Source organism: Dermacentor variabilis, chromosome 1, assembly GCF_050947875.1.
Source record: "Dermacentor variabilis isolate Ectoservices chromosome 1, ASM5094787v1, whole genome shotgun sequence".
Lineage (NCBI taxonomy): Eukaryota > Metazoa > Arthropoda > Arachnida > Ixodida > Ixodidae > Dermacentor > Dermacentor variabilis.
Genome location: NC_134568.1, coordinates 290617010 through 290643254, shown reverse-complemented (window position 1 = coordinate 290643254; position 26245 = coordinate 290617010). Strand labels below are relative to the sequence as shown.

Genomic DNA, 26245 nt, shown 5'->3' with positions numbered 1-26245 from the left:
CTCCAAAACAACCGGAAGTGGACGATGTGACGTCGCATCGTGACGCTGAACCAGAGAAGGCGGAGCTTAGCCCCACTCGCTCGGCGAGCGAGTTGAGGAGGAAAAGCATGGCTAGGGAGGAGGGTAGCTTCTAATCGCTTGTAGCTCCATTAATACGTAACGCTTCACTTAAATTGTGGTGCGAATGTTCCACTTAAGCTGTATCCTACGCGTCTACAAAATTTGTCCGAACCGTTTCAGGGGCCCTTTAAGCAAAAATAAGAAATATGGTACAAAGCATTGAAAAAGACAGTTTCCTCACTAGGATGACATTTATTTTAATGTATGATTCAGGTTTGGTAGAAGGTGACACCAAATTAACTTATAATCACAAGTGAAGTCATTGTTTGAAGTTCAATTTTTTTCATTGCAATGAAATACTTGCAGATGTTCCATAAGTTTTTCAGAAATCTACACAATATTTTGTAACTAAAATTTATGAGTAATGTGTTTTGGTATTTTTTTAGGTTATATATTTGAAATATTCATCCAAAATTACATTGCAACCAAAGCACAAAAATGTCCTCTTGTGCTTTCCTTCTGACATGCGCTCATTGGACATTTGTGCTTAAATCAGTGCTCATTGGCATTACATGAAGGAAATGCTTGGGACTTCCTCCTTCAATTCTTGAACGTGATTTGTGCTCTTATAAGCAAAGAAAACAAAACGCTTATAAGCTTGTTGTTTTCCTTGCCTTTTATATATATATATATATATATATATATATATATATATATATATATATATATGAATTGTACATAACTTTTCATTTTGGACACATTAATGCAAGAAACCCAGGCCAGCAATGCAGCCTACCACAATTGCCAGCTGCCGTGACAAAGATATGCACAGCTAACCGCTGCCAAAATGCGCACCAGCAGTTCAAATCAGCATCAGGGAATCAAAGCACTTCCTGTGCACACATGCCGGTAGTAACAATTTGCGAAGCTAGTTTTTTCTCTTTTTGCTCACTTCTTTCGGTTAAATTTTTTCATGGTGAAATACAGCGTTGCAACTATCTGACGTTTCAATCTATACTCTTTACGACAGCACCTTCCAAAGCCTGATTTTCTACCTAGTTTTTCTTAAAAGTGCAAAAGAATTTTCTGAAATGCTGTAGTTCACTTTTCTTTCTAATAATATCCCTCATGATAAAGGAACAGCTTAGCATTGAATGGAGAGGAGGGGGAAACATGCAAGTTTTTACTAAATTGATCGTTTTAATTGCTAAATCGCGACCTCAGAGGGGTGGGCAGTAAACCGTTGAAGTGGGCAGTATTTTCTCACTCATCTTGAGGAGAGCCCTGCTTTGGCACCTGTGGCACGTATGAACGACATTGGTGTTTTAGCTTTCACAATCAATAAAGGGCAGATGTATTAATCCACAATTGGATGGAGCATCGCCTATTGTTTTCCTGTCTATTATACGGGGCGCATTTTCACAACTCGCCCGTCTAGGGAGGCGGGGCTTCTGCACTGCCACCTTCAGCGACGTCGCACATCATGTGTGCGGCAGTTTATTATTATTATTATTATTCATTTATTCCTTTTTTTTTTTGCTGTTGATTGTTTACGTAAGTTCTAGATGCCGTTGTTCAAAGCCGCTTTATAGAGTGCCTTGATGTCCGAAGCTATTCGTCCCTCTGTCAGACACTTCGAGAACAGACAAGCACATCTTTTTTGTTTGTGCTTATCATCACATGAGAAGCACCACCTTTCTCACTGTGATACATAAATGAGGCATCCATTCCTAGAAGGCACTTGCATGAAGTCATTTGGTGTAGAATGATCGCACTGCCTTTAAAAAAATTTATTCTTCTTGTGCGCGGCTGCTAAACAGTTTCAGTCTGTATTCATATTGTTGTGGCATGGTTAAGTGCCTCCTCTGTAGGGCTCAAATTTAATTATGCTGTCCGTTGCAACATGTACTCTATGTGCATGCAACGATTGGTTCGTCGTGCACACAGAGTCTGCAGATCTCTGTTCCAGTAATTGATTTTCCAGAGTTAACCCAGCTGCAGCATTAAAAAACAAAAGTTGCTTAAATGATTATGTCGTTGATTTATCTGTGAAAATAGAAGTATGCATTTGCTTTAGATAAGAATGTAAAATTCCTTCGTTTCTATAGGATGAAAATTATAAGAACAAATTTACACCGCTCTGTGCAGTATCATTAAAGGGACACTAAAGGTTAATATTAAGTCAATGTGGACTGTCGAAATACCATCCCAGAAACCTAGAAACACTTGTTTCGTGCGATGAAGAGACTTATTTTAAGAGAAGATGCGTTCTGAAGTGTCCGCGTACCTCTAGCGCAGTTCAAATCGCCCGCCCTCTGATCGAGGAGTGGTAACGTCATGGTCTCATAGTGACGTTGCGCCGTCAGTGAGTAAAACGGCGCCCACAGACGCCGCTACGGCTTTTCTGCGCAAAACGCAAACGCGCGACCAGAAACAGAGCCATGACAGAGCCGACAGCAGCGCGAAAGCGGAACTATGGTGGCTAGCGAAAGGGAAAGTGTGTGACGATAAGCTGGTTCTTTATTTTATGACGCCAACTTCGACGCTCGTTGCAATGGACAACCCTGACAACGACACATTAGCTCAAGATGCTGGGCTCGACTTCAGTGATTTAAGCACTGATGAACGTGACCTGCTGCTGAGGGCTCGCGCTGCCGGCGTCATTGTGTACTACTACGACAGCGGCCTGCTTTGAAAGGCTCTCCACATGACTTCAGTAAGTCGGCATTGAACTCGTAATCCTCTGGATGAAAGTGCAGTGAGCACACTACATGATTTTTCGGCTCTTTGCCAGCGCGCTGTGGCAGGGGTACGGCACTTAACCACTTCGAACGGAGAGGTTCACTCGTTGGCACACAGTGATAAGTAACGTTGGATTCGTTGCTGCAACTGCCCTTGGCCAAGTTCCGCGGACCGTTCGCACATCCCACGACATCACATGGACGTGGCATTCTCGCTGCTTGTTCCAAATGCAAGTTTCGCGAGCCAGCAGAAACAGCGCAGCACGACACTATAACGAAACAACTGAAACTCCAAAGCCTGCGCAGCACAAAGTCGAGCAAAAACGAAACCTTTCGTTCACCCATGCTACTTAAGGGTAACATCAAAATGTTATTTTTTCTTAGAATCAAATAGAAGTAGACAAGTAGCATTTTCTTCCATCTTATAGTCTAATGAAATGATCCTTTTAATATGAGTAGTTGAGTGCTAGTGACATAAATTATGATGAGGAGTGCCTTCGTCATTGGGCTAGTACCAGAATGTCGCTGGGGGGTCTCAAATTGTGTCATGCATTTACCTCAATTTCTCGGTTACTAAAGCTCTGTTCGCGATTATATTGACGCCTTAGACGTTCTAGAGCATTGCTTTATCACTTTAACTTGACTTTACAGTAACCTTTAGTGTCCCTTTAACAGTGTCTGTGCTCAAATTATTCACGGCGTCCACACAAGCAGGCACAGCGAGTCATGCGCAACTAGTGCACACGTTCAACTTCTAAAACACAAGTGTTCACGGCTTTCAGGCTTCTATACTTCCATTAGCAATTGAAGTAAATCTGAATAAAACATTTAGGTCATATTTGAGATAAAAACAGTCAAAGTCAAATATGTGATTGAAAATGACTGTGTAGCAGCGCTCAGTCCGAATTTAGTTCTATCTGGATTGAGGTATGCCATGATCAAAAGTGCCCCCTTGACAGCGATATAAATCACCTTCACTGATTAGTGAACTTGCCCGACTTTCTTCATGACAAACGAACCACCAATTGCATGTTGGCACCAGCCAGTGATCGTTCTAGTTATTTCAACTTGTTGTTTGATTTTAAGCAGTCAGGCCAAATGTCATCGTCATGTTTTAAGTCTTGCAAGTGTCTTGTAAGAATGGGTGCCTGAACATCAACAGTATTGCTCATTGTAGACGAACCAATGCCATTTGAACAAAGTTAGTAAACAAACAGATTGTATGTGGAGCAAAGCAAAGGAGCCTGCCGGTGAAGACATGCCCCGGAAACACTCGTCACAAGCCATGCAAACGAAAAAAAAAAAGCTACCATTTACGTGACGTGGGACGTCACTGAGGATAGCGGCGCAAAAGCCCTGGCCTAGACAGGCGAGTTGTGAAAATGTCTCCTCTACTATATAGCTTAGGGCTTGTTGAGTTTAAATAGGTGAATTATATTTCTGGACTGCGAGATGTATGTGCTTGTGCACGATATAGAAGTGCAGAATTTCAAGGTGTTGCCAAATTCTTACAAAAAGACACAAGCTCTCTTCAAAACCTGCCTTTCATAGAAAAAGAAACTAACTAAGCAAAGTTCTACCAAGTGACAAAGCTGTAATAAAATGGTCGCAACAAGAATAGCAAAAGAATATTCACATCGAGAGCAACCAAGATAGTACGTTACTGCCATCAATTGGAGGGAAGTCAAGGCTATGAAACCAGCATTTTAGACTCAAATGTAACGTCTTGCAGTTGTATGTAGGAAGACTGTGTGCAAAGCAGGTATGCTGCAGTGCATTCTTTAGGACACATTGTGCTTGATGATGAAAGATGAAGACAAATGCCAACCACTAGGGCTTTAGTACAAATACAATATCATACAATGTGACTGACACACCCGTATATCATCATCATCATCAGCCTGGTTATGCCCACTGCAGGGCAAAGGCCTCTCCCATACTTCTCCAGCTACCCCGGTCCTGTACTAATTGTGGCCATGTTGTCCCTGCAGACTTCTTAACCTCATCCGCCCACATAACTTTCTGCTGCCCCCTGCTACGCTTCCCTTTCCTTGGAATCCAGTCCGTAACCCTTAATGACCATCGGTTATCTTCCCTCCTCATTACATGTCCTGCCCATGCCCATTTCTTTTTCTTGATTTCAACTGAGATGTCATTAACTCGCGTTTGTTCCCTCACCCAATCTGCTCTTTTCTTATCCCTTAACGTTACACCCATCATTCTAGCTTCTTTCCATAGCTCGTTGTGTCATCCTCAATTTACGTAGAACCCTTTTCGTAAGCCTCCAGGTTTCTGCCCCGTACGTGAGTACTGGTAAGACGCAGCTGGGTTATACACTTTTCTCTTGAGGGATAATGGCAACCTGCTGTTTATGATCTGAGAAAACCTGCCAAATGCACCCCAGCCCATTGTTATTCTTCTGATTATTTCAGTCTCATAATCCGGATCCGTGGTCACTACCTGCCCTAAGTAGATGTATTCCCTTGCCACTTCCAGTGCCTCGCTACCTACCGTAAACTGCTGTTCTCTTCCGAGACTGTTAAACATTACTTTAGTTTTCTGCAGATTAATTTTTAGACCCACCCTTCTGCTTTGCCTCTCCAGGTCAGTGAGCATGCATTGCAGTTGGTCCCCTGAGTTACTAAGCAAGGCAATATCATCAGCAAATTGCAAGTTACTAATGTATTCTCCATAAACTCTTATCCCCAATTCTTCCCAATCCAGGTCTCTGAATACCTCCTGTAAGGTGTTCCTGATTCTATTTGCAATTACCTTAGTAAATACATTGTAGGCAACTGACAGTCAGCTGATCGGTCTATAATTTTTCAAGTCTTTGGCGTCCCCTTTCTAAGGATTAGGATTGTGTTAGCGTTCTTCCAAGATTCTGGTATGATCTGAGGTCATGAGGCATTGCGTATACAGGGTGGCCAGTTTTTCTAGTACAATCTGCCCATCATCCTTCAACAAATCTGCTGTTGCCTGACCCTCCCCAGCTGCCTTCCCCCTTTGCGTAGCTCGCAACACTCTCTTTACTTCTTCCGGTGTTACTTGTGGGATTTCAAATTCGTCTAGACTATTCTCTCTTCCATTATCGTCGTGGGTGCCACTGGTACTGTATAAATCTCTATAGAACTCCTCAGCCACTTGAACTATCTCATCCATATTAGTAATGTATATTGCCGGCTTTGTCTCTTAACGCATACATCTGATTCTTGCCTATTCCTAGTTTCTTCTTCACTGCTTTTAGGCTTCCTCTGTTCCTGAGAGCATGTTCAATTCTATCCATATTATAGTTCCTTATGTCAGCTGTCTTACGCTTGTTGATTAACTTAGAAAGTTCTGCCAGTTCTGTTCTAGCTTTAAGGTTGGAGGCTTTCATACATTGACGTTTCTTGATCAGATCTTTCGTCTCCTGCAATAGCTTACTGGTATCCTGTCTAACGGAGTTACCACCGACTTCTATTGCACACTCCTTAATGATGCCCATAAGATTGTCGTTCATTGCTTCAACACTGAGGTCCTCTTCCTGAGTTAAAGCCGAATACCTGTTCTGTAGCTTGATCCGGAATTCCTCTAGTTTCCCTCTTACCGCTAACTCATTGATTGGCTTCTTATGTACCAGTTTCTTCCATTCCCTCCTCAAGTCTAGGCTAATTCGAGTTCTTACCATCCTATGGTCACTGCCACATCTGATCACGTCCACATCTTGTATGATGCCATGGTTAGCGTAGAGTATGAAGTCTATTTCATTTCTAGTCTCGCCATTTGGGCTCCTCCACGTCCACTTTTGGCTAACCCGCTTGCAGAAGAAGGTATTCATTATCCGCATATTATTCTGTTCTGCAAATTCTACTAATGACTCTCCCCTGCTATTCCTAGAGCCTATGCCATATTCCCCCGCTGACTTGTCTCCAGCCTGCTTCTTGCCTACTTTGGCATTGAAGTCGCCTATCAGTATAGTGTATTTTGTTTTGACTTTACCCATCGCTGATTCCACGTCTTCATAAAAGCTTTCGACTTCCTGGTCATCATGACTGGATGTAGGGGCGTAGACCTGTACTACCTTCAATTTGTACCTCTTAGTTTCACAACAAGACCTGCCACCCTCTCGTTAATGCTATAGAATTCCTGTATGTTACCAGCTATATCCTTATTAATCAGGAATCCGACTTCTAGTTCTCGTCTCTCCGCTAAGCCCCAGTAGCACAGTACGTGCCCGCTTTTTAGCACTGTATATGCTTCTTTTGTCCTCCTAACCTCACTGAGTCCTATTATATCCCATTTACTACCCTCTAATTCTTCCAATAACACTGCTACACTCGCCTCGCTAGATAACATTCTAGCGTTAAACATTGCCAGGTTGAGATTACAATGGTGGGCTGTTCGGACCCAAGTATTTTTAGCACCCTCTGCTGCGTCACAGGTCTGACCGCCACCGTGGTCAGTTGCTTCGCAGCTGCTGGGGACTGAGGGTCGGGGTTTTATTGTTGTATTCATATAGGAGATTGTGGCCAAGTACTGCACCAGGGTGGCCAATCCTGCTCTGGTGAGGGAGTGCATTACCAGTTCTGGTCACTGGGATCAGGCCACACTCCAGGCCTGTTTATGAAATTTTATCAACACGCATTTTTTTTTAATCCGGTGGAGAATTGCGCGGCACCGGGATTCGAACCACAGTCCTCTTGCATGCGAGGCAGATACTCTACCTCTATGCCACCGCTGCATCCCCTACGTTATGCGTCATGTGTCAAGCATACATCATACGTCAAGCATTAGGCGCACTGAAATAGTCAAGAAACCTGCACTTGCTTTCGCGGAAGTTTCAGGTTCACAACTGCGGTGTGCATCGCGCCCAGCGGTTGCGCCAACAGTGGCCACTATAATTTAACTGTGCGTGAAATCACTGAGCGACTCTATTGATGACAGTGCACTTTGCCATTATTTCGGTGGAGAGTGTCCTCCATAGTTTGGATGTGTAGCATCTCTAGGTAAAAGCAACAGCTCATCAATTTTTTTTTTCTGCATGCTAAAAAGTTTGGCTACAGTAGGCAGTGCTGAAGTAAAAGGGCTTAAAGATAAGCATCGAAATTTAGTATCGTAGAAAGTTTCATGAAGTAAGGTACAAGACAGAATGGTACTAATTACATGAGCACTGGGTTGTGTTTGAGTACATTCGCAAAGGGCCTGTAAATATGGTACTGGTTTGCTGATGTCACCTCAACTATTTTAACACCTACCAATATTTACAGCAGCCACAACACCAGATGGAAATAAATTTTGACTGCCCATGTCATGTGGCCATGCTAATGTTGGCCATTTTTTACCGTGCCTTACGAAGCTAAATTATTTGAATGAACCGAAAGCCTTGTTTCATTTAGATGCATTGAAAACATTGTTAGCCAATAAATATTTTTATGCTTGATTGTGCTAACTCTAGCTTTTTTTAATTTAAATTAAGACCTCCGATGAGTTGGCTTAGGAACTTAAATGAGCTAAAGAAATGTGAATATTCCATACAAGACACCATTGCATGGTCCGAAACATAGCATTGGGAAATGCCTGTGACGTATCACTTTCGGCATGAGCAAATAAAGAAATGCATTGGGTACTTCCATTTGCTTTTGCATATCCTGCTTCTTTGTTCATTCATGGTTAATGTATGCTCAGAATGGCTGAGTATAATTGCTCTAAATTTTTGCAGCTATACAGAAGCACTGACCTTCAGGAGGAGAAGAACCGGCTCTCAGCTGCCTTGGCTGGTGTAACCAACCAGGAACTCATTCAAGCAACCCTGGAATTTGCTCTTTCGGTGAGTGTAGCTGCAGTTTTGTTATTACACTAGACTAGAGATTGACCCATTGTCGACGGGATTTATGCAAACTTCAAAATGTTTTCTTTTGTATCGGTGCATTTTAGGCAGAATCTCACTGGTTTGCGGAGTAGACACAAGCCTATTAACCACTATCTGCTACCACACTACCCACTATCAATCGCCACACTTCTTACTGGGCCACTATCCAATAATCTTGCCTCTATGTGACGCTAGGCCCTCGTGGATGACACTGAAATGCTGTCCCGGCTTTGGGTTTCTTGCTTCATGGTGCAACCAGAGACAAGAAGCAAAGGAGTCGGTAAAGCGAAGTGAAAAAGTTGGCAACAGAAGCAGCCGAGTGGGGAAGTCAGTTGCAGCGTTGCTTAGTGGCTATAGGCAACGTGGAGCTTGATGAATTTTATACCCTCAAGCGGAAAGTGGGGCAACAATGTGTTTTGACCATGGGCACTGAGTGAGTATTGTTTCTCACACTGTCCTTCGTTTGGTACGCACCAGAGGCAATGATTCCTAGCTATGACAACAACTACAACAAGGTGACCTCTTTGGTGTTCACTGGAGACTTTATTGTCCAACTATGAATACTGGTGGTTACCAACCTTCATGGAAGACTACTTCGGTGTTTGTCTGGTAAGCTGTCTCCCTAGCCAGTAATGACTGCAAAAAAAAAAAAAAGGAAAGGAAAGATGGAAAAAAGTAAAGATAAAGAAACACGTCATGCAGCACAGTCGCATCGTAAGTCTCATTATGCGCTAAGTAGGTATAACCGAAGTCACATTTAATGAAAGCCATTTCTGTCTAGGCAGTCTAGGCCTAACTCGGTTCACTTCAGATCGAGACACGCGTTGAGGAGTGTGAATGAGGCATAGGTCTAATATGCATTGCATAATGGCTGGTTTCCTTCTCCGCTATATAGCCGTGTTATGTGGGGAAACATAGTAAAAGTGGAAAGGGGCTTCTTTCACAGGACATAGTATGCATCCCTTAATTTACACACATGCACGCACTGTCTCTGGTCGCAGTACGAGCACTGAGACATCCAATATCTGTACTGATAGCCCTTCACAGCTGTTTCTGACGTGGCTGTGGCAATTTGAGCCCTTCTTTCGCCCACCTTGCGTGCCCATACACGAGACAGTAATGGAGCACGGTACGCATTTCTTACTTATGCACGCCTACACACGCAGTCTCTGGTGATGGTACAAGCACCAACATGTCTAATAACTGTACTGCCAGCCATTTAGAGTTGTTTCTGAATTTGCCGGTGGCCCAGAAAAAAAAAAAAAGAGAAAATCCCCCCCCCCCCCTCCCACCCGCAATTTTTCTCAGTGATCTCCCGAATTTCGATGTCCCCAGGTTGGCAGGTATGCAACAAACGACTGCCGAAGGATTGAAAAGCAGGCGAGTTGGAACCTATTCATTTTTGGGCAGCACACACGCAAACGAAGAACGAGAAAGGAGACGGGACAAGCGCTGGTGTCCTTCAGCGCTTGTCCTGTCTTCTTTCTCGTGTTTCCTTTGTGTGTGTGCTGCCCAAGAATGGACGCAATAGACATGTGCCTTGCATCTAATAAGTTCAATGTGCATATGTGTAAATGGATGCCACCACTTCACACTTACATTCAAACATATGCATCATTGTGTTGCATTTGTATATTCTTTGTGTAAACATGAAAAAAAGCTTCGCTTACCTTTGATTCCCACATACGCGTGGTATCTGGAAAAATTTTCCTGTGGAATCCCTATCCCTACTTATACTCAAAATGACAGGCAATTTCAGGTGGTTTAATTTTTGTGAGCTGTGTGTCTGGCAATATGGACAGGGGAAAAGTGGTGAGACGATCGACAGACTGCCCATGTCATCCGTTTTCTCCCCCTCTGGCCTTTCATGCCAGAGTTCTTTACATGCTCTCTCATCTTCTGCACTCTGCAGGGGCGTTTGCGTCAGCAGGCGTTTGGTGTGTTGTGACACCACGTACCCGAGCACACGAGCGTTGGACCCTCCCGCGTGTAGCCGTGCGCGACTTAGCTGTGTCTGGGGAAAGCGGGATCCTGGGGCTTGAGCTGATGCTGGATGTTCGGACCTTTTAGGCCTCCCAGTGGGGTGGCAACACAACTCTTTGGCCTCTGCTTCACATAGACAGCACCCCCGGACTGACCCACCTGGGGGAAATCGGTAGTTGCCTCCCCCCTCTCCCCCCCCTCTCTCTCTCTCTCTCTCTCTCTCTCTCTCTCTCTCTCTCCAACCTTCGTCTTTCTCACTTTCCACCTTTCCTGTCTTCTCCTGGCTTCCCTTTACTTCCAATTTTTCCAGGCAGCAAGGGTTAACCTTGTGTGAATAGCCAACCTAGGTTATTTCATATTTGGTTATAGTGATAATGTACAGCTGGCGTTTGCAGGACCTGTTTTTACAGTTGCTGTAGCGTCCCCTTGTAGAACTCCATGGTGGGTAGCTGGCGTTATTGCCGAAAACTACACATTCCTCTATGGATAGTTCCTTCCCCAGCTCCCTGATCGCCCTCAGAAAAGAGGGCACACTGAAGTATCCCAGTTTTTTGGTCGGCAGAAAGAATCCTTCCCCTGTTTCCATGTCATTCATTCTGAAAAACCAGATAAACCAGTTCGAACAATTTCAGACTTCCTTGTTTTCAAGTCGTTGACTGAAGTGTTCGGTTCAGGTTATAAGGCGTCAAGGATGGCAGGCGGTGATCTCATTTTGGAGCTCCGCAATCAGTAGCAGTATGAGAAATTGCCCAAATTAGTGTCATTTGGGGAAGCGCAAGTAATTGTAACCCCGCACCAGTACGATGAACACAACCCGAGGCATTGTCTCGGACGATGACTTGCTGGAGCTCACTGAAGCCGAACTCTTGGAGGGCTTCAGAGAACATAATGTTATCAATGTCAAAAGAATTAAGATGAGATGTGACAACAAAGAAATCAAAACCAAGCACCTGATACTCTCATTTGGCTCAAGTGTTCTGCCCAAGTCTACATATAGAGACCGAGTACATGTGCCAAATCCCCTCAGACGTTTCAAATGCCAACGTTTCGGCCACAGTTCACAAAGCTGTCGTGGCCACCAAACCTGTGCGAAATGCAGTGCTCATGAACATACCTCCGAATCTTGCGAGAACATTCTCCTCTGTGTAAACTGTGACGGGGAGCACGCCGTGTGCTCACGGTCGTGCCCATTCTGGAAGAAAGAAAACGAAATTGTCACAGTCAAAGTCAAAGAAAATATATCTTTCAAGGAGGCATGTAGGTAGATGTCATACCTGCCTAAGAGCAGCTTTGCCGATGTAGCGCGTCAGGGGGCAGCACTAAAACGGCCTCCGGCGGCTGTCCGGCCCACACACAGTGAGCCGGCGGTGACGCCAGCGCTCGGAAGAGTGCGTGTCCAGTGCCTCGCAAGAGGCGATGGACACAACAACCAACCAGACGGCGCCACCAGCGCCTAAGGAGTGGTGAGCCTCTCTCAACCACTCCAAAAAAGACAAAACTCACGTCACGGTGCCTCCAAAGGGCCCGTGAGCTAATCCTCGTCTCTTAAACACACAGCACACAACACATTTTCTATAATAAAGACACAAATACTACAATGGAATGTTAGAGGACTCATTCACAACCTAGACAACATTACAGAACTTCTACATAAGCATCATCCAAAGTTGCTATGTGTTCAAGAGACACATCTGAAACCCATACACACAAACTTTCTTCGTCAATACACAATCTATCGTAAGTACCACAACGAGGCTAATGCCTCCAGCGGTGTTACAATAGTTGTGGACAAGTCTGTAGCTTGTCAACAGATTGCCCTTCAGACGCCCCTTGAGGCAGTGTCAATTCGGACAATCCTTTTTAACAAACTGGTGATTGTGTGCTCTATATACATACCTCCTAACTATCATCTGAGAAAACCCAATTTCTATAACCTAATTAATCAGCTTCCTGACTCCTACATACTCGTAGGTGATTTTAATGCGTTTTAATGCATTTTAATGCATTTGTTTAATGCATTTTAATGAGTTTGCTTTGATATCTTTGGACCTAGGACAGCTAGGGCTATAATTTTTTTTGCAGCATGAAGCTAAATGTGCAGATAAAGCAGCGCTGAAAGCAGACTTATCATTCACAGCTCGAAAAAAATTTTTTTTAGTTTAAAAATTTCTTGTTTTTTCATTATGCATAAACAATCAACTTCATTGTGCTGTAAATTGATAAGTAGTTGTTCAATTTTAAATCTGCTTGCAGCGCTGTATTCCTTATGCATTCTAGTATCTATCCATGTGTTAATAACAATGCTATGTTAAAAATATATTTTTTATTGTTTCAGCAAACAATAGAATGTGTTTCTAATTATCTCAGGAAATAATTGACCTACTTAAAATATAATTACATATTTAAAATCAGCTCAAGAAACTGAACAAGTCTGTGCAGTTTCATCTAATTTGGCTAAGAAATAAGTGACATTATCTTTACAACCCATGTCCCCCCTTAACACCCGATTTTATGAGCAATTTTAGTCTAGATGCTGTCGCATATTTAAGGCTTTTATTTGTGATGCTGCTGAAAAGTTTATCCCGCAAACGAATGGTGGTTCACTTAAAAGACTGTGGGATCTCTCCTCCTGTGCTCTTGGGACAAAGGAACGACAACACAGTAGTGCAAACAGTCACAAGGGCATTTATTGCACCTTTCATAGATCAATGCCTGCTAGCCGAGTTGCTATCCACAAAACATGCCGATGGGCGCGCGACAAATCTAGAAGTCCGACTCACCGCGACCGGATAGCGAGCGAATATGTTCGCCCCATGCTGGATCCCAACGCCTGGTCATTCGTGTGTACGGTCACGCGAATGGTGGCGCGTTCCAAGGCGGCCACGCGAGACGGTCTCGCAGAAGCATGAATCGGCGCACGCGCGGCACGGCACGTCCGTCCCGCTTGTTTTCCCGAATCCAAGTGAAAGCGCCTTCCGTACCCGCACCCAAGGAACCCCGCCGGTAGCAGCGCAACACTTGCGCCATCTCTCGCGCTGCGCTTCAACCACATCGACCGCCGCGGGCGTCGCGCAGGCCACGCAGCGAAGCGGGATTGCAGGAGATGGGGGGGAAAACAAGATATCTGGGGATGCGCGTGAGTCACGCATCCCCACAAGACATGTTCCCTGGTGGAATGAAGACTGTAGATGGATGCGAAGAGGCAGGATAAGGAACGGGGCATATTGCACAGATGGCCGAATACAGAAAATCTCATTGAATTTAAACACATAAAATCGCAGGGAAGGTGGATACGACATCAGGCGAAGAGAGAAAGCTGGGAGAGGTTCCTTTCAGGTATAAGTTCGTACACACACGAGGCGAAAGTTTGGAATGGTGTAAGGAGGCTGAAAGGGCAGCAAATAAAGAGGCAACCGATCAAAGGAATACCTTAGAAGAGCAGGCAGACTTTCTTGGGGAGCACTTTGAGCGTGTGTCGAGCTCAATCCACTATTCTCAATCCTTCCTTAAATGTAAGGAAATGGAAGAACATAAGCCAACCATACGTAACTGCAGGCAGCATGAACTTTATAACCGGCCTTTCAGTATTGCCGAGTTGAGAGCTGCCTTAAACACATGCAAGAGCTCTGCACCGGGACCTGACAGAGTCATGTACGACATGATCAGAAACTTGCATACTGACACACAAGTTACACTACTCGCACTTTTCAACACTATTTGGGCTGCGTGATACCTTCCATCCACATGGAAAGAAGCGATTGTGGTTCCTGTTCTGAAGCAGGGTAAAGACCCTTCCTTGGCGGCAAGTTATCGTCTGATAGCTCTTACAAATTGTCTGTGTAAGCTTTTTGAAAAAAATGATTAATCACAGACTAATACATTTCCTTGAACTCAACAATATGCTCGATCCCTATCAGTGTGGCTTCAGAGAAGGGCGGTCGACAACCGATCATCTTGTGTGCATTGAAGGATATATCCGTGATACATTTGTACATAAACAGTTTTTACTATCAATATTCCTTGATATGGAGAAGGTGTATGACACAACATGGCGTTACAGGATCTTGTGAGACTTGTAGGGAATGGGCATCTGTGGAAATATGCTGAACATAATTGAAAGCTATTTGTCGAATCGTATCTTCCGCGTGAAAATCTGCTAGGTATTATTGTGACCTTCTATACAAGAAACTGGTGTACCCCAGAGAGGCGTACTCAATTGCACACTCTTTATCGTTAAGATGAACACACTTCGTGCTTCACTACCACTGGCCATTTTTTATTCCAACTACGTGGATGACATTCAAATAGGCTTCAGATCCTGTAACCTCACAGTATGCGAGAGACAGGTAAAGTAGGGCTTGAACAAGGTGTTGAAGTGGCAGATATAAGTGGATTTAAAATCAACCCCCACAAAAGTTATTGTGTTCTTTTGCAAGAAAGAGAGGCCTGGTGTCAGATTCATGTGTAGAATTGTGTGAAAAACAAATACCTGTCAACAAAGAGCGTAAATTTCTCATTATTATACTTGACTCCAGGCTTACTTTCATTCCATACGTTAAATATCTTAAAGCAAAATGTCTAAACACAATGAACTTACTGAAAATTCTATCCCACACAACATGGGGTAGCGACAGAAAGTGTTTGATGAATCTTTATAAGAGCCTAATTTCAATCACGATTGTACTATGGTGCCGTCGTATATAACTCAGCCGCTCCGAGCGTGCTAAAGATGCTCGACCCTGTCCACCATATAGGTATCCGCATGGCCACCAGCGCTTTTAGGACAAGTCCTATTGAAAGCTTATACGCAGATTCAAATGAATGGTCACTGCATCTGCAGAGAACTTACATAGGCCTCATATATTTTCTGAATATACACTCCGATCATCAACATCCATGTTTGAACACCCTTAACGATGTGACGTGTGCTACAATTTTCCATAATCGTCCCTCTGTAAGGCAGCCTTTCTCACTGCATGTTAGGGATCTTAGTGAAGAAATGCATGTCCCTCTCCTCGAGCATCGCTTAATGCATCCAACTAAGCTGTTACGTCCTTGGGAGTGGCAAGTGGTAGATTGCGACATATCCTTTCTAGAAGTTACAAAGCACGCACCAGAGGTCGAAATACGAATGAATTTCCTAGAACTTCAGTATAAGCACTCATGCACAGAGTTCTACACAGACGCTTTGAAATCAAATGCCGGGGTGTCCTATGCAGCCATCGGGCCATCCTTCTCGGAATCCACATGCACATCCACATGGAAGTTCTCCTGAAGTTCGCCTGGGAAGCATATCAGGAAATCAACACTCCAAAAAGCAGTTATATATACAGACTCCCTAAGTGTCGGGAAGGCCTTGATGTAATTCTGTAAGCACAAAAATCCAGGAATTAATTAACTCTATTTCGTCCTGTGTAAAGCGTATATATCTAACCAGCATGTGATTATATGCTGGGTGCCTGGCCATAGGGGAATCGAGGGTAACGTTCTGAAGGACCAGATGGCCACATCAATTGCATCGCATGCTGTTAATCCTACCGCTGCAGTCCTTGTCACAGATCTAAAGCCCTTCTTACGAAGGAAACTGCAAAACTACTGGCAACGCTTGTGGGACGTGGAAACAAATAATAAGTTGCACATAATAACGCCACAATTAGGCTTCTGGCCTTCTGCAACAAAATCTCGCTGAACAGATGTCCTATTCTGTCGTCTCAGAATAGGACACACATTTGGCACCCATAACTTCTTACTCACTAGAAAAGATCCTCCAACCTGTGGTAGATGCGGCAAGAGGCTGACTGTCCTCAACGTCTTCCTGAAGTGTCGGGAAGCCGAATCTGAGAGAAAGAAACATTTTCCCCTAGCATACCGGCAGCACATCCCCCTTCATCCTGTAATGCTACTCGACCCAGAACCGTTCTTTGACACTAACGCAGTCCTAGGTTTCCTGAAAGATGTTGTGTTACATGTTATTAGCCCCATACATTCGTAGCGCCTCCTCTCTTCAGAGGATGCCGCTGTGATAGTTTCATATAGCACATGCCTCTGCGCCCTTGTGTTTCGTGGGCTCTGGCGAGGCAGTAGTGCTCTAGGCAATTTTAGCATCTCTCATATTTTGTATATTGCATCACTCTTTTGCATGCATTTTAGTCTTCATAGTATATGTCATTAGTCATTGCCATAATTTTATCACGTGTAGATTTTTTGCAATTTAAACCAACTCTTTTAGGCCCCTTTACAGCCACGTCACATTAACTTCACAGAACCCATCAGTCCATTACGAAAACATTAACACTAGCATGGTGCTCTTTGGCCATACCTGGCCCTTGCATCATTAAACATCAAACATTCATTCATTCCTCTTCTGCTCTGAAGTTAGGTTAAGAATTCAAGAGTGCCAAGATTCAAGCCATTCTGTTCAGCCATTCTTGTGGGCTATCCTCTGCATACATAGTGCAGATGTTCTATATATTTAGAATAGTATACAGTGTGCAGAAAAAAACTGGTCCTGTCTTCTTCATACAGATAGCCAAATTATTTTGTCTTTCGATGTTGTGATTTGCAGGATGAAGTAAAGTCACAAGATGCTGTTTTTGTGATTATCTACTGTGCCCTCACTGCCGTGGGCAGAGACCTCACCTGGAGGTTCTTCGAGAACAACAAGGATGCTGTTAGGAAGCGCTATGGCTCTGGCTTCCTCATTGCGAGGCTTGTCAAGGTATGTCGTAGAACTTGGAACTCACGCATGGGAGCAGTGCTGGGCATTTGTCCCATGAATGCAGAAACACAAACATGTCTGTGGCAATACCTAACCTAGGTGTGCAAGACATAGAAAATATGTTAGAAGTTTTCATTCTGGTTGGGTTTCCATGTTTAATTTTGGTTTTCTCCTCATGCACATTGCTTCTGGGGTAGGACACAGTTTCAGAAAAGTCACATGCATAGCTCTGGAAACGTTGAAATTAAAGGCCCCTTGGGCTCACAGCTGATGTGTGTGTTTGAACATGCATGCTTAGATATCAGATTTACTTGTGTAATAGGTATTGCTTAGGTTTACTTGTGCAACATCTCATAGTGTGCTTAGTGAATAGCCCCTGTCCACTTTTCTAGTAAGCTGATGCCAATGCTTTCTCACTGTCTTGCTTACATCTCACATGATTATGAATGTACTTGTGTACAGCCCCTGCTAACAGATTAGCAGAATTTCACATGCATCACTGCAAGATTTCTTTATGTGTGGAGCCTTCCTTCCTTGTGCCGAGCTCTATTCTGGCTTCTTAGTGGGAGACGTGAAAGCAAGAAAAGATACAGCATTGTCCTGACAACGCAGTTGTAGCTACTTATCCTACATAAATCTGTCTGTTTGCTTTGCCTTTTGGTCAAGCTAAAAGGAGTGCCATTGGAAACCTATGTGCACAGAGACTTTGGTCCTGTGCACATATGCAGTCTACGCTCATTACAACAGATTCGCGTACAACAGACTCTCGGTTATAATAGACCATATTTCAGCCTTAGTTTGTTCTACCTATTTTATTAATGCAACAAAGTTCGCTTTTAACGGACTGCGCTACAACGGACTATCGGCTACAGCTGCCGAAATTAGCGGCAAATTTTTTCAAAATCGGGTGTATAAAACGTACTTTTGCCGTGTCGACACGAGCTGGCAACTGATTTGCGAGGGTCAGCCGACGATCGCAGCTCAATATCGCACGCACGAGAGAGGGTGGCGGGGCGGAAATGCGCCGTCTTCTTTCGCGCGCAAGGAGCGGGAGGGGGGGGGGGGACAGAAAGGGGGTTCTACTCTGGCAGCTGCTACTTATGGCGCGGCCACCTTTCTGGAAAGCGATGTACGATGTGGACAGTGCCAGTGCCCCTGTGCCAGTAGCTTCATATGCACTGTGTTTTCGACGCTTAGTTAACGTTGAAGCGGGGGACAGCATGAAGGTCAATTCGCTCGCTGCTGCTGCTGCGTTTATGTTGCTTAATTTGCTATTGCAATCGATGCTTCACCTTTCGGGCAAAACTGACTTTCTTGTTTGTTTGTTTTTACTTTGGATGTTCGTCATTCACTCTTTGCAATAAAGTTCTTAGACATCGCAACGAAAGTTTCAGAAGTGAGGCATTTCGGATATTACGGACTTCAGCTAAAACGGACGTTTTTTGTCGGATTGTAAGGGTCCATTATTACGAGAGTCAACTGTACCTGTACTTTATGCATGCAAGTGTGCTGCAAGCTTTTAATAGGCAATAACCCATACACGCTGCCATTCCCTGCTGTAGGTGGCGCAAAGTGAGCGCCATGTTTCGCTCTGGTGACATTATATTCCGGTGTCTCCCACCACCTCAATTTTGTTTCGGTTTCCCGACCAGCAAATCTCGCGGGCCTTCACACGACACCATTCACAGCTATCATCACCAGCCCTGTTGTGATAAGCATCTATTTCTGGCAGCTTGTGCATGTGTAGCATAGGGCTGTTGGAACTTGTGATTGTACTGCACACTTATAATAGGCAGTAGCCTAAACGGACTGCGCTACAACGGACTATCGGCTACAGCGGCCGAAATTAGCGGCAAATTTTTTCAAAATCGGGTGTATAAAACGTACTTTTGCCGTGTCGACATGAGCTGACAACTGACTTGCGAGGGTCAGCCGACGATCGCAGCTCAATATCGCACGCACGAGAGAGGGTGGCGGGGCGGAAATGCGCCCATAATGGCGTAGGGAGCGCAGGAGGAAATATTGGTGGAGTCAGCCTCCATCCCCCCTCCCTCTTGCATTTTCATATCTTTCCCTGCAAGTTGTAGATCCTATGTAAGCTGTGACAAAAAGCAAGTTGATCACGGTTGTTATACTACACATTCAAATCTGTGATCCAGTGATTGATCTGTAAGCACAATTTATTTGTCAGTATTTTAAATCACTATGTGTGAATTGTATTTTTCAGTGTATCACTGAAAACTTTGCAACTGAAGAAAAAGCTTTGGAGATAGAGGTAAGTGTAAAAATGTACACATCTCATGACTTCCTGCAGCGCAGTTGCAGTAGTCTTCTTGCCACTTTAACAATGCATTTATTCTTTGTGGATATTTTAGTTTTGAGTCAAAAGATTTGTTTCTTGTGCTTACTTGTCCATGAACATTGCCACTTTAGTGGGTACAGAGAAATTTTAGTGCTATGCATAGAGAGTTGTGAAGTTGGAAAGTGTTTTATTGACTGGCAAGTGCCGCTTTTGTAATGGTGCAGTACGGGCCACCGAATGCTTGACCAGAGATGACTTAAGACCCTTTGTTAGGGCTTCTTTTGTGTTTAAATAACTTTGAAATTCTGAAGCGATAATTCTCATCCTAAACTTGAAGGGCTTTGGATTGTCAAGGTGGCATGGAAGACTTACCACATGGTCTTACAGGGACCTTGGTGCTGTGCACAGTGTGGCATGTACATTATACATGTCACTGCCAGTCAGATTTTTGTCCCTCCTGCACTTTCACAACTTCTCCTTTCTTTTTGCACATTCATGATTTGCTGGGAATGGCAGCAGTGCAAAGCAATGTCTGTGTGTTTGGGGTGTTTAGAATAGAGCAAGCATTTGTCACCAAACATGTTTAGCTCAAGCCCTGGCAAAAACCTGTGGCTGTGGCTGCAAGCTGAAAGTGGCCTTTTAGGCTTTTAACATACACACAATGAACTGGGGAGCCTGAAATGAGCCCCGCTGTGTACGTAGGCATAATTACAATTCTTTAATGTTGGACGTCCCTGCATTTCTAATTTACAAAATACTCTTTCAGTTGCTATTCTCTTTTACAAGCAAGGGCGAAACTGCCTCAACCAAATGTGCTAGAATAAAATCAGCTCTGCTGCAGTTACTGTTTTTCCACGGAGTAGAGTTTTAGTTTCAGTTTGTTATTCATTCATAACATTTGGTTACAAGAAATAGTATACAGACAAGGGTCCCAAAGTTGGAGACTGCACCGGGACCCTTGGATTAGAAGTTATATAAAAAAAATAAAGCGGAACACAGGGCAGAGAAACAGAATATGGAATAAGCAAAATATAAGCAAGTAACTGAGTGATGACACACACAAAAAACAAACGGAAGAGGAAAGATGCACAATCATTGCTAATTACATAGCTACTACTTAGCAAAATAACATTATAGAAAATTAATCAGACAGCAAATAATTCTTGAATTAATATTTAAACAAGGTAGATGACAACTTAATGGAATATGGTAGACTGTTCCGAAGTTTAAGCACGCAAGAAGAGGAAGCCATTTTTCAGTAATTAGTATGACATAAAGGCAACAGGAAATTTCCTTGTACTGCAAACCTTGTGTTATTAGGATTAAAAAGAAGATCAGAACTAACGAAGTTGCAAGAAACTTGTTGAGTATGTAATTTGAAAAATCAGTAACTTGAATAATGCGGTTTGGACGTAGTTGTGAAGATGCATTAGAGAAAAAATGGCTTCGCATTATAATGTGGATATCCCGATTTTGAATGTGCTGAATAGAGGAAGGATGACAATGATAAGTATTACCCCAAGAAGCAATACCATAAATGATATGACTGTGAATGAAAGTGTGGCATAACGATAATAATGCTTCTTTGGAAAAAAATGCACGTGATTTGAGTAGTGCTCTAATGCCAAATGCTGCTTTTTGTTTGATGTGTGCAATGTGGTTATGGGGATCTAATTTGATGTTGAGGAAAGAAACAAGTGGAGGCAGGAATGTCGTGCCCATTGAGGATTATGGCCGGAGAGCAAGGTAAATGTCTCTGTGATGACTAAAATATCATGAATTGCATTTTCGTAGGGTTTATAATTAGAAAATTGCCGTTACACCAATCAGTAATTCTAGACAGATCACTGTTTAGTTTCAAAGTTACTGAAAGTAATGATTTATCTGAGAGGGCAACAGTCGTATCGTCTACGTATAATATAGGTAGTGAATAGCTTTTTTTTAAGACTTCTAGGGAATATACCAGTTTTTAACATAAGGTTAATTAAATTACTGAGAGCGTCAGAAATAGTCGGAGCAGCAAGCCTTAAATGAAATACGGAAATTCCATCAAGACCAGGACTTGTGTTCTTTAAGTTCTAAATCTCAATAAGGACTTCTTCAGATGCTACAGGAAACAAAAAGAAAGATTGGTCTCATCGGCTTATATGATAAACAGAAGGAACATGAGTAGTATTATAAATTTCATAAGATTACTGGACACATGACCAACGCCATACCTGCCAACCCTCCCGATTCGCTCGGGAGACTCCCGATTTTTTGCTGAACTTTCCAATTGTACCGTCACTATCTTATATTTCCCGGAAAGTGGTCTCTGTTCGCGCAATAATGGTTTTTGCGAAACCGGCACTGCAGAATCTGCAGCCACGTCGTAATCGTCAGCATAACCAACAACGGCAGCACTAGCACCATCGGTATCATCGACTAAGCAGCCGACTACAGTGCCTAGTAAGCCGACCAAAGCCAGAGCCAGTGTAGCTCTTGCATTTCATGCATGCCTTCCTCCATGGTGCATCTTGTTGCTGCAGCTCATGCTGCTGCTTGTGTGTATGATTAGTGTTGGCTAGGCTGTTTGTATGCGGTGCACCGTGTAAAGTTGGAATCCTCGTCTGCTTGATGCCATGGTGTGCTATCAAAGCCCAAGGAAACGTATTTGCAGAAGTTTTTGCGAACTTATACTTCTGAATTTCCGTGCTTTTTGACATCAAGAAAAGAAGAACATTTTGCTGTTTGTACAACGTTTGGATGCGATGTCAGCGTGTCTCACGGTGTCAACGGTGACTTGAAACTTGCACGTTTCCACGGCGAAGCATTAAAACTATGTTCGCACCGCTGAGCATCAAGCCAACATAGTGAACTTTCTCTGGAACAAGTGCGACGATAATGTCGTACTTGTGGAGTACCTGTTTACGGGATTTGTCGTCGAACACAATCTACCCCTTAGTGTCAGCGACTACGTTGGGCCTCTTTTGCGGAAAATATTTCCGAAATGCGACGAGGTGAAGCGCTATGGATGTGGATGCAACTATGAAACGCAACTATGAAGAATGCGGAGGTGGCCAACCCGAAATTTATTTCACAGGCATCGCTCTCGAGTCTTCGTTTCTTTATTAAGAGTTTCCCTCAGCTGCTGCCCTGAGATTCCAATGAATCTGCTGAAGACGCTTTAGATGCTCACGAAGCTGAGTTTGCCACACTACAGGCATACAGTCTTCCAAAGGATATTCTGAATGAACAAAGGTGGGACATGCAGTGGTCTATGGCTGGAAAAATGAAAAACACTGATGGAAAACATGTTTCACCGAGTTGCTAAGGCGATGCTGGATTTACTTGTGGTATCGCATAGCAACACAGAGTGTGAGAGGATTTTTAGCACGGCATGAAAAACTAGGACTGAGTTCCGCTCATCAATGTGCAACGCAACCCTCCAACACCTGCTGCTAGTGAAGGGCTGTCAGTCTGGGCTATATTTTTTGAGCAAAGCTACGCTGACAAACTTTTGAAATGAGCAAAGTCTACTACTGCAAGGTCTTGCAAAAGGACTCGTCAAACACTGCCTGAAAGTTTGAGCGAACCCCCCCCCCCCTCCCGCCCCCAATTGGCGCGAAATAAAATGCCTCCCGATTTTTGAACTCGCCAGGTTGGCAGGTATGCAACGCTAGGCGTGTCAGTGATAGTTACATTATTGTAAATTACTTTTTCAATGGAACTGCCAGAATGTGGTACATTCAAAAACTGGTTGATAAGCTGCCATTGTTTTTTTTGGATGAAACTTATTTTTCATGAATTCATTTTTGTAATATCGCCTTTTTTATTTTTTCAATAAGTTATCAAGATGTTGCAATATTTCTTATAACGTAACGCCAAATTAACATTGAAAAGCTGTTTTTAAGTTTTCCTATACATGTTCTCTTTTTTCCTTGTGCTCACAAGTAGCCCATCAGTGATCCAAGGATTATGCGGAAATTTAAATTTCTTTTTTGCCCTTAACAGTGACAGTGTTAGCATGAACAGCTTTTTAAAATAAAAAAGAAAATAACTGAAGTGCTTCTTCTGGATTTGGTTTGGTAGCTATAACTGTGCAGCCAATTTTGTCAATTGCATTAACAAAATTTATCTTGTGAAGACGAGACGTAAAATAACAGGGATCTGACCTAGGAGGGTTAGATTCGAAAGTGACGAATACAGGTTACTGATCTAATATGTCTGTCAATTACACCAGACTCTGGTGAAGGCAAAATATTAGTGAGGGCATGGTCTAAGAGGGAGCCGCTTCCTTGAGTGGAAAGCCTGGTTGCCAAAGTTAGTAATTGCTCAAGCCCAAAGCCAGTAAAACAGTTCGTGTAATCGCATACAGTACGGTTGTCGACATCAGGCATGCTAATATTTATATCATGTACAATTAGGACAGGCTTACTAGTAATTATTAATTAGTAAGTAAGAACTGAGCTGACGAAGGAAATCAGGTATGGAAAAAGATGGAGAACGGTAAATACAGCCATAATAATTCCTCCACAATAATTTGGAAAAGACACGGCATTGGTTTCAATCCAAACAGTTTCGCAGTGAAATAGATCTAGGGAAAGGTCCAGTCTACGTTTATACTTAATGTGGGGTGCGAGGAAAAAAATAAATAAAAGGCATTGAGGCATGCAGATAAAGTTAGCAACATCACAGTTGTCTGGTATTGAGGTGCTGCTGAGATGAGGTCATGCTTGAGACAGGAAATGCCGAATTCAAATCCTTTGTTGCTCTTTTTGAGCTGCTTTGTAATGTTTATTTGGCAAAGATGCATTTAACAGCAATTTAACAGCACAACCCATGACTTCTGAATAAACTCTTCTTGTAGCCATCGGACCTTTATGTACTGTCGTAACAAGTGCAAAATATAACAGCCATTTGAAAAAGTTGCAGGAAAGGACAGGCAGTCTTTTGAGCAAAAATCCTAAGCTCCTCGCCAAGTGATATTGTTGCCGTGTCCATGACAAGATTGTCTGTCAATTCAGTAAACTTGTTCATAACATGCAGAAAGTGCTATGTCTGGAATAGAACCAGAGTAGTAATAATTATACTATTATAGCTATAACTATAGTTGCATTAGTTATATTAATTAGGGAAGCAACAGTATTATAGAAGTAAATTTCCTGTTGTGGCACAGCTTCGAATTGGTTTTACGAATTGCGAAAGACATGCCATATGTTTCTTTTTTTTTTTAAATGCAGCTCGCTGTTAAAAATGCAGTGTTTATAACAATGCTGCAGTTCGGCAATAGGGTTCTTATACCTTAAATTTGTTTGTATTTTGCATGCATCTCATATAGCTAGTATTGTGCAATTGTTTCTATCAGTTGGTGCTATGTCTGTAAAAACCATCAAGTTAACAAATGTATTTCCGCTTCCAATGCTAGATTTTTGTGGCCGTGTTTGGCTGTGTCAGAGGTTTTTGTGCTTGAGGCTTGCATCCATATTGGAATATACTTTGAAGCATCAAAAAGACCACAGACTGACCACGGACATACCTGGTGCAAATTCTAACAAGTCTTAATGCCACTGCAGTTGTTCTTTAGTCAGAACTACTTTCCTGGTGTGGAGCGTGTCGTCCAGCAGTCCTTGGAGAACATCAGGCTGAATGCAGCATGGATTGCAAGGGATTCTGAGAGTGTCCGGCAGTTTCTACAGAAGGCGGCATCTTCATCGCCATAAAGCTTCGAGAAGCAGCCTTGTTTTAGTTTGTTTCTTTGCTCCATCATGAATGAAAATTTATTAAAAGGTGTGTGCTAACATGTTTTCTGAAATTTAGTTTAACTAGTGTGATTTAGGCGTGACTTCTTTTGTTGTTGTGTGTTTTATTTAGTAGAAGTGCTGAATGGATTCAGTACTTAATCAGAACAATGGATGAAAGTTTTTTTGTGTGTGTGTGTGTGTGTGTGTGTGTAAGAGATCTTTTATCCATTTTTTTATGCTTTGTATGATGGTATGTAGATCTCAATTGTGTAATTATGCACTTCCAATGAAATTATGTATTAATATAATGAAGTCTCATTCTCCAAATCTGGTATTCATTTTCGACTTCACCATATGTGCCATTAACTGAGCACTTAATTGTGCTCTTTTTATGAACAGCATTGTGTATTGTGACCATTTAAAGCAGTTAGGCATCACCTGAAGTAGAAAGGGAGTGCACTAGCTGGAACAGGCCTCTCATACTTAAGCACAGAGTGCTGTTGATAAAGTTTAATTTGGTTGTTGTTTCTTCTCTTTCTTTTTTTGCACAAATGTATGTTCAAGAGGCATTAAGAAAATGTGTGTGGATTGTGTAATGGAGAATGGTGATCTGGAGCGGGCTTTCTCTTCTAGAGGTTTCTTTGCTTTTTCCTTTATTTCTTGCATCTTTTGCAGCAGTCTTAGTTCATGTCAATTTGCAGTAAAATAAGCAGCTCTTCCTGTGCACGTAGACCTGGATATATTTAGCTGAATGTTCAAGGGTGCAGCATATTGCATAAAGTGTTGCATAATTTGCATAATTACAATGTTGGTTGCCACTGTGGAGCTAGAACCAGGCACTTCGAAATGACAGTCTTAGAAAGCTAG

General features: G+C 42.9%; 1 protein-coding gene across 2 annotated transcripts in view; it reads left to right on the top strand.

Moving 5' to 3' along the window:
• The window catches only part of Psa (puromycin-sensitive aminopeptidase), a 68145-nt gene extending 42708 nt beyond the window's left edge, over window positions 1-25437 (top strand). For both annotated transcript variants that reach the window (XM_075677827.1, XM_075677830.1), the window contains 4 exons: window positions 8503-8610; window positions 17201-17353; window positions 19581-19628; window positions 25211-25437. In XM_075677827.1, coding sequence (XP_075533942.1) covers window positions 8503-8610; window positions 17201-17353; window positions 19581-19628; window positions 25211-25357 — 456 coding nt within the window. In that variant the 3' untranslated portion in view covers window positions 25358-25437. The remainder of the gene's footprint in view (window positions 1-8502; window positions 8611-17200; window positions 17354-19580; window positions 19629-25210) is intronic.
• The last annotated feature ends 808 nt before the right edge of the window (window positions 25438-26245 follow it).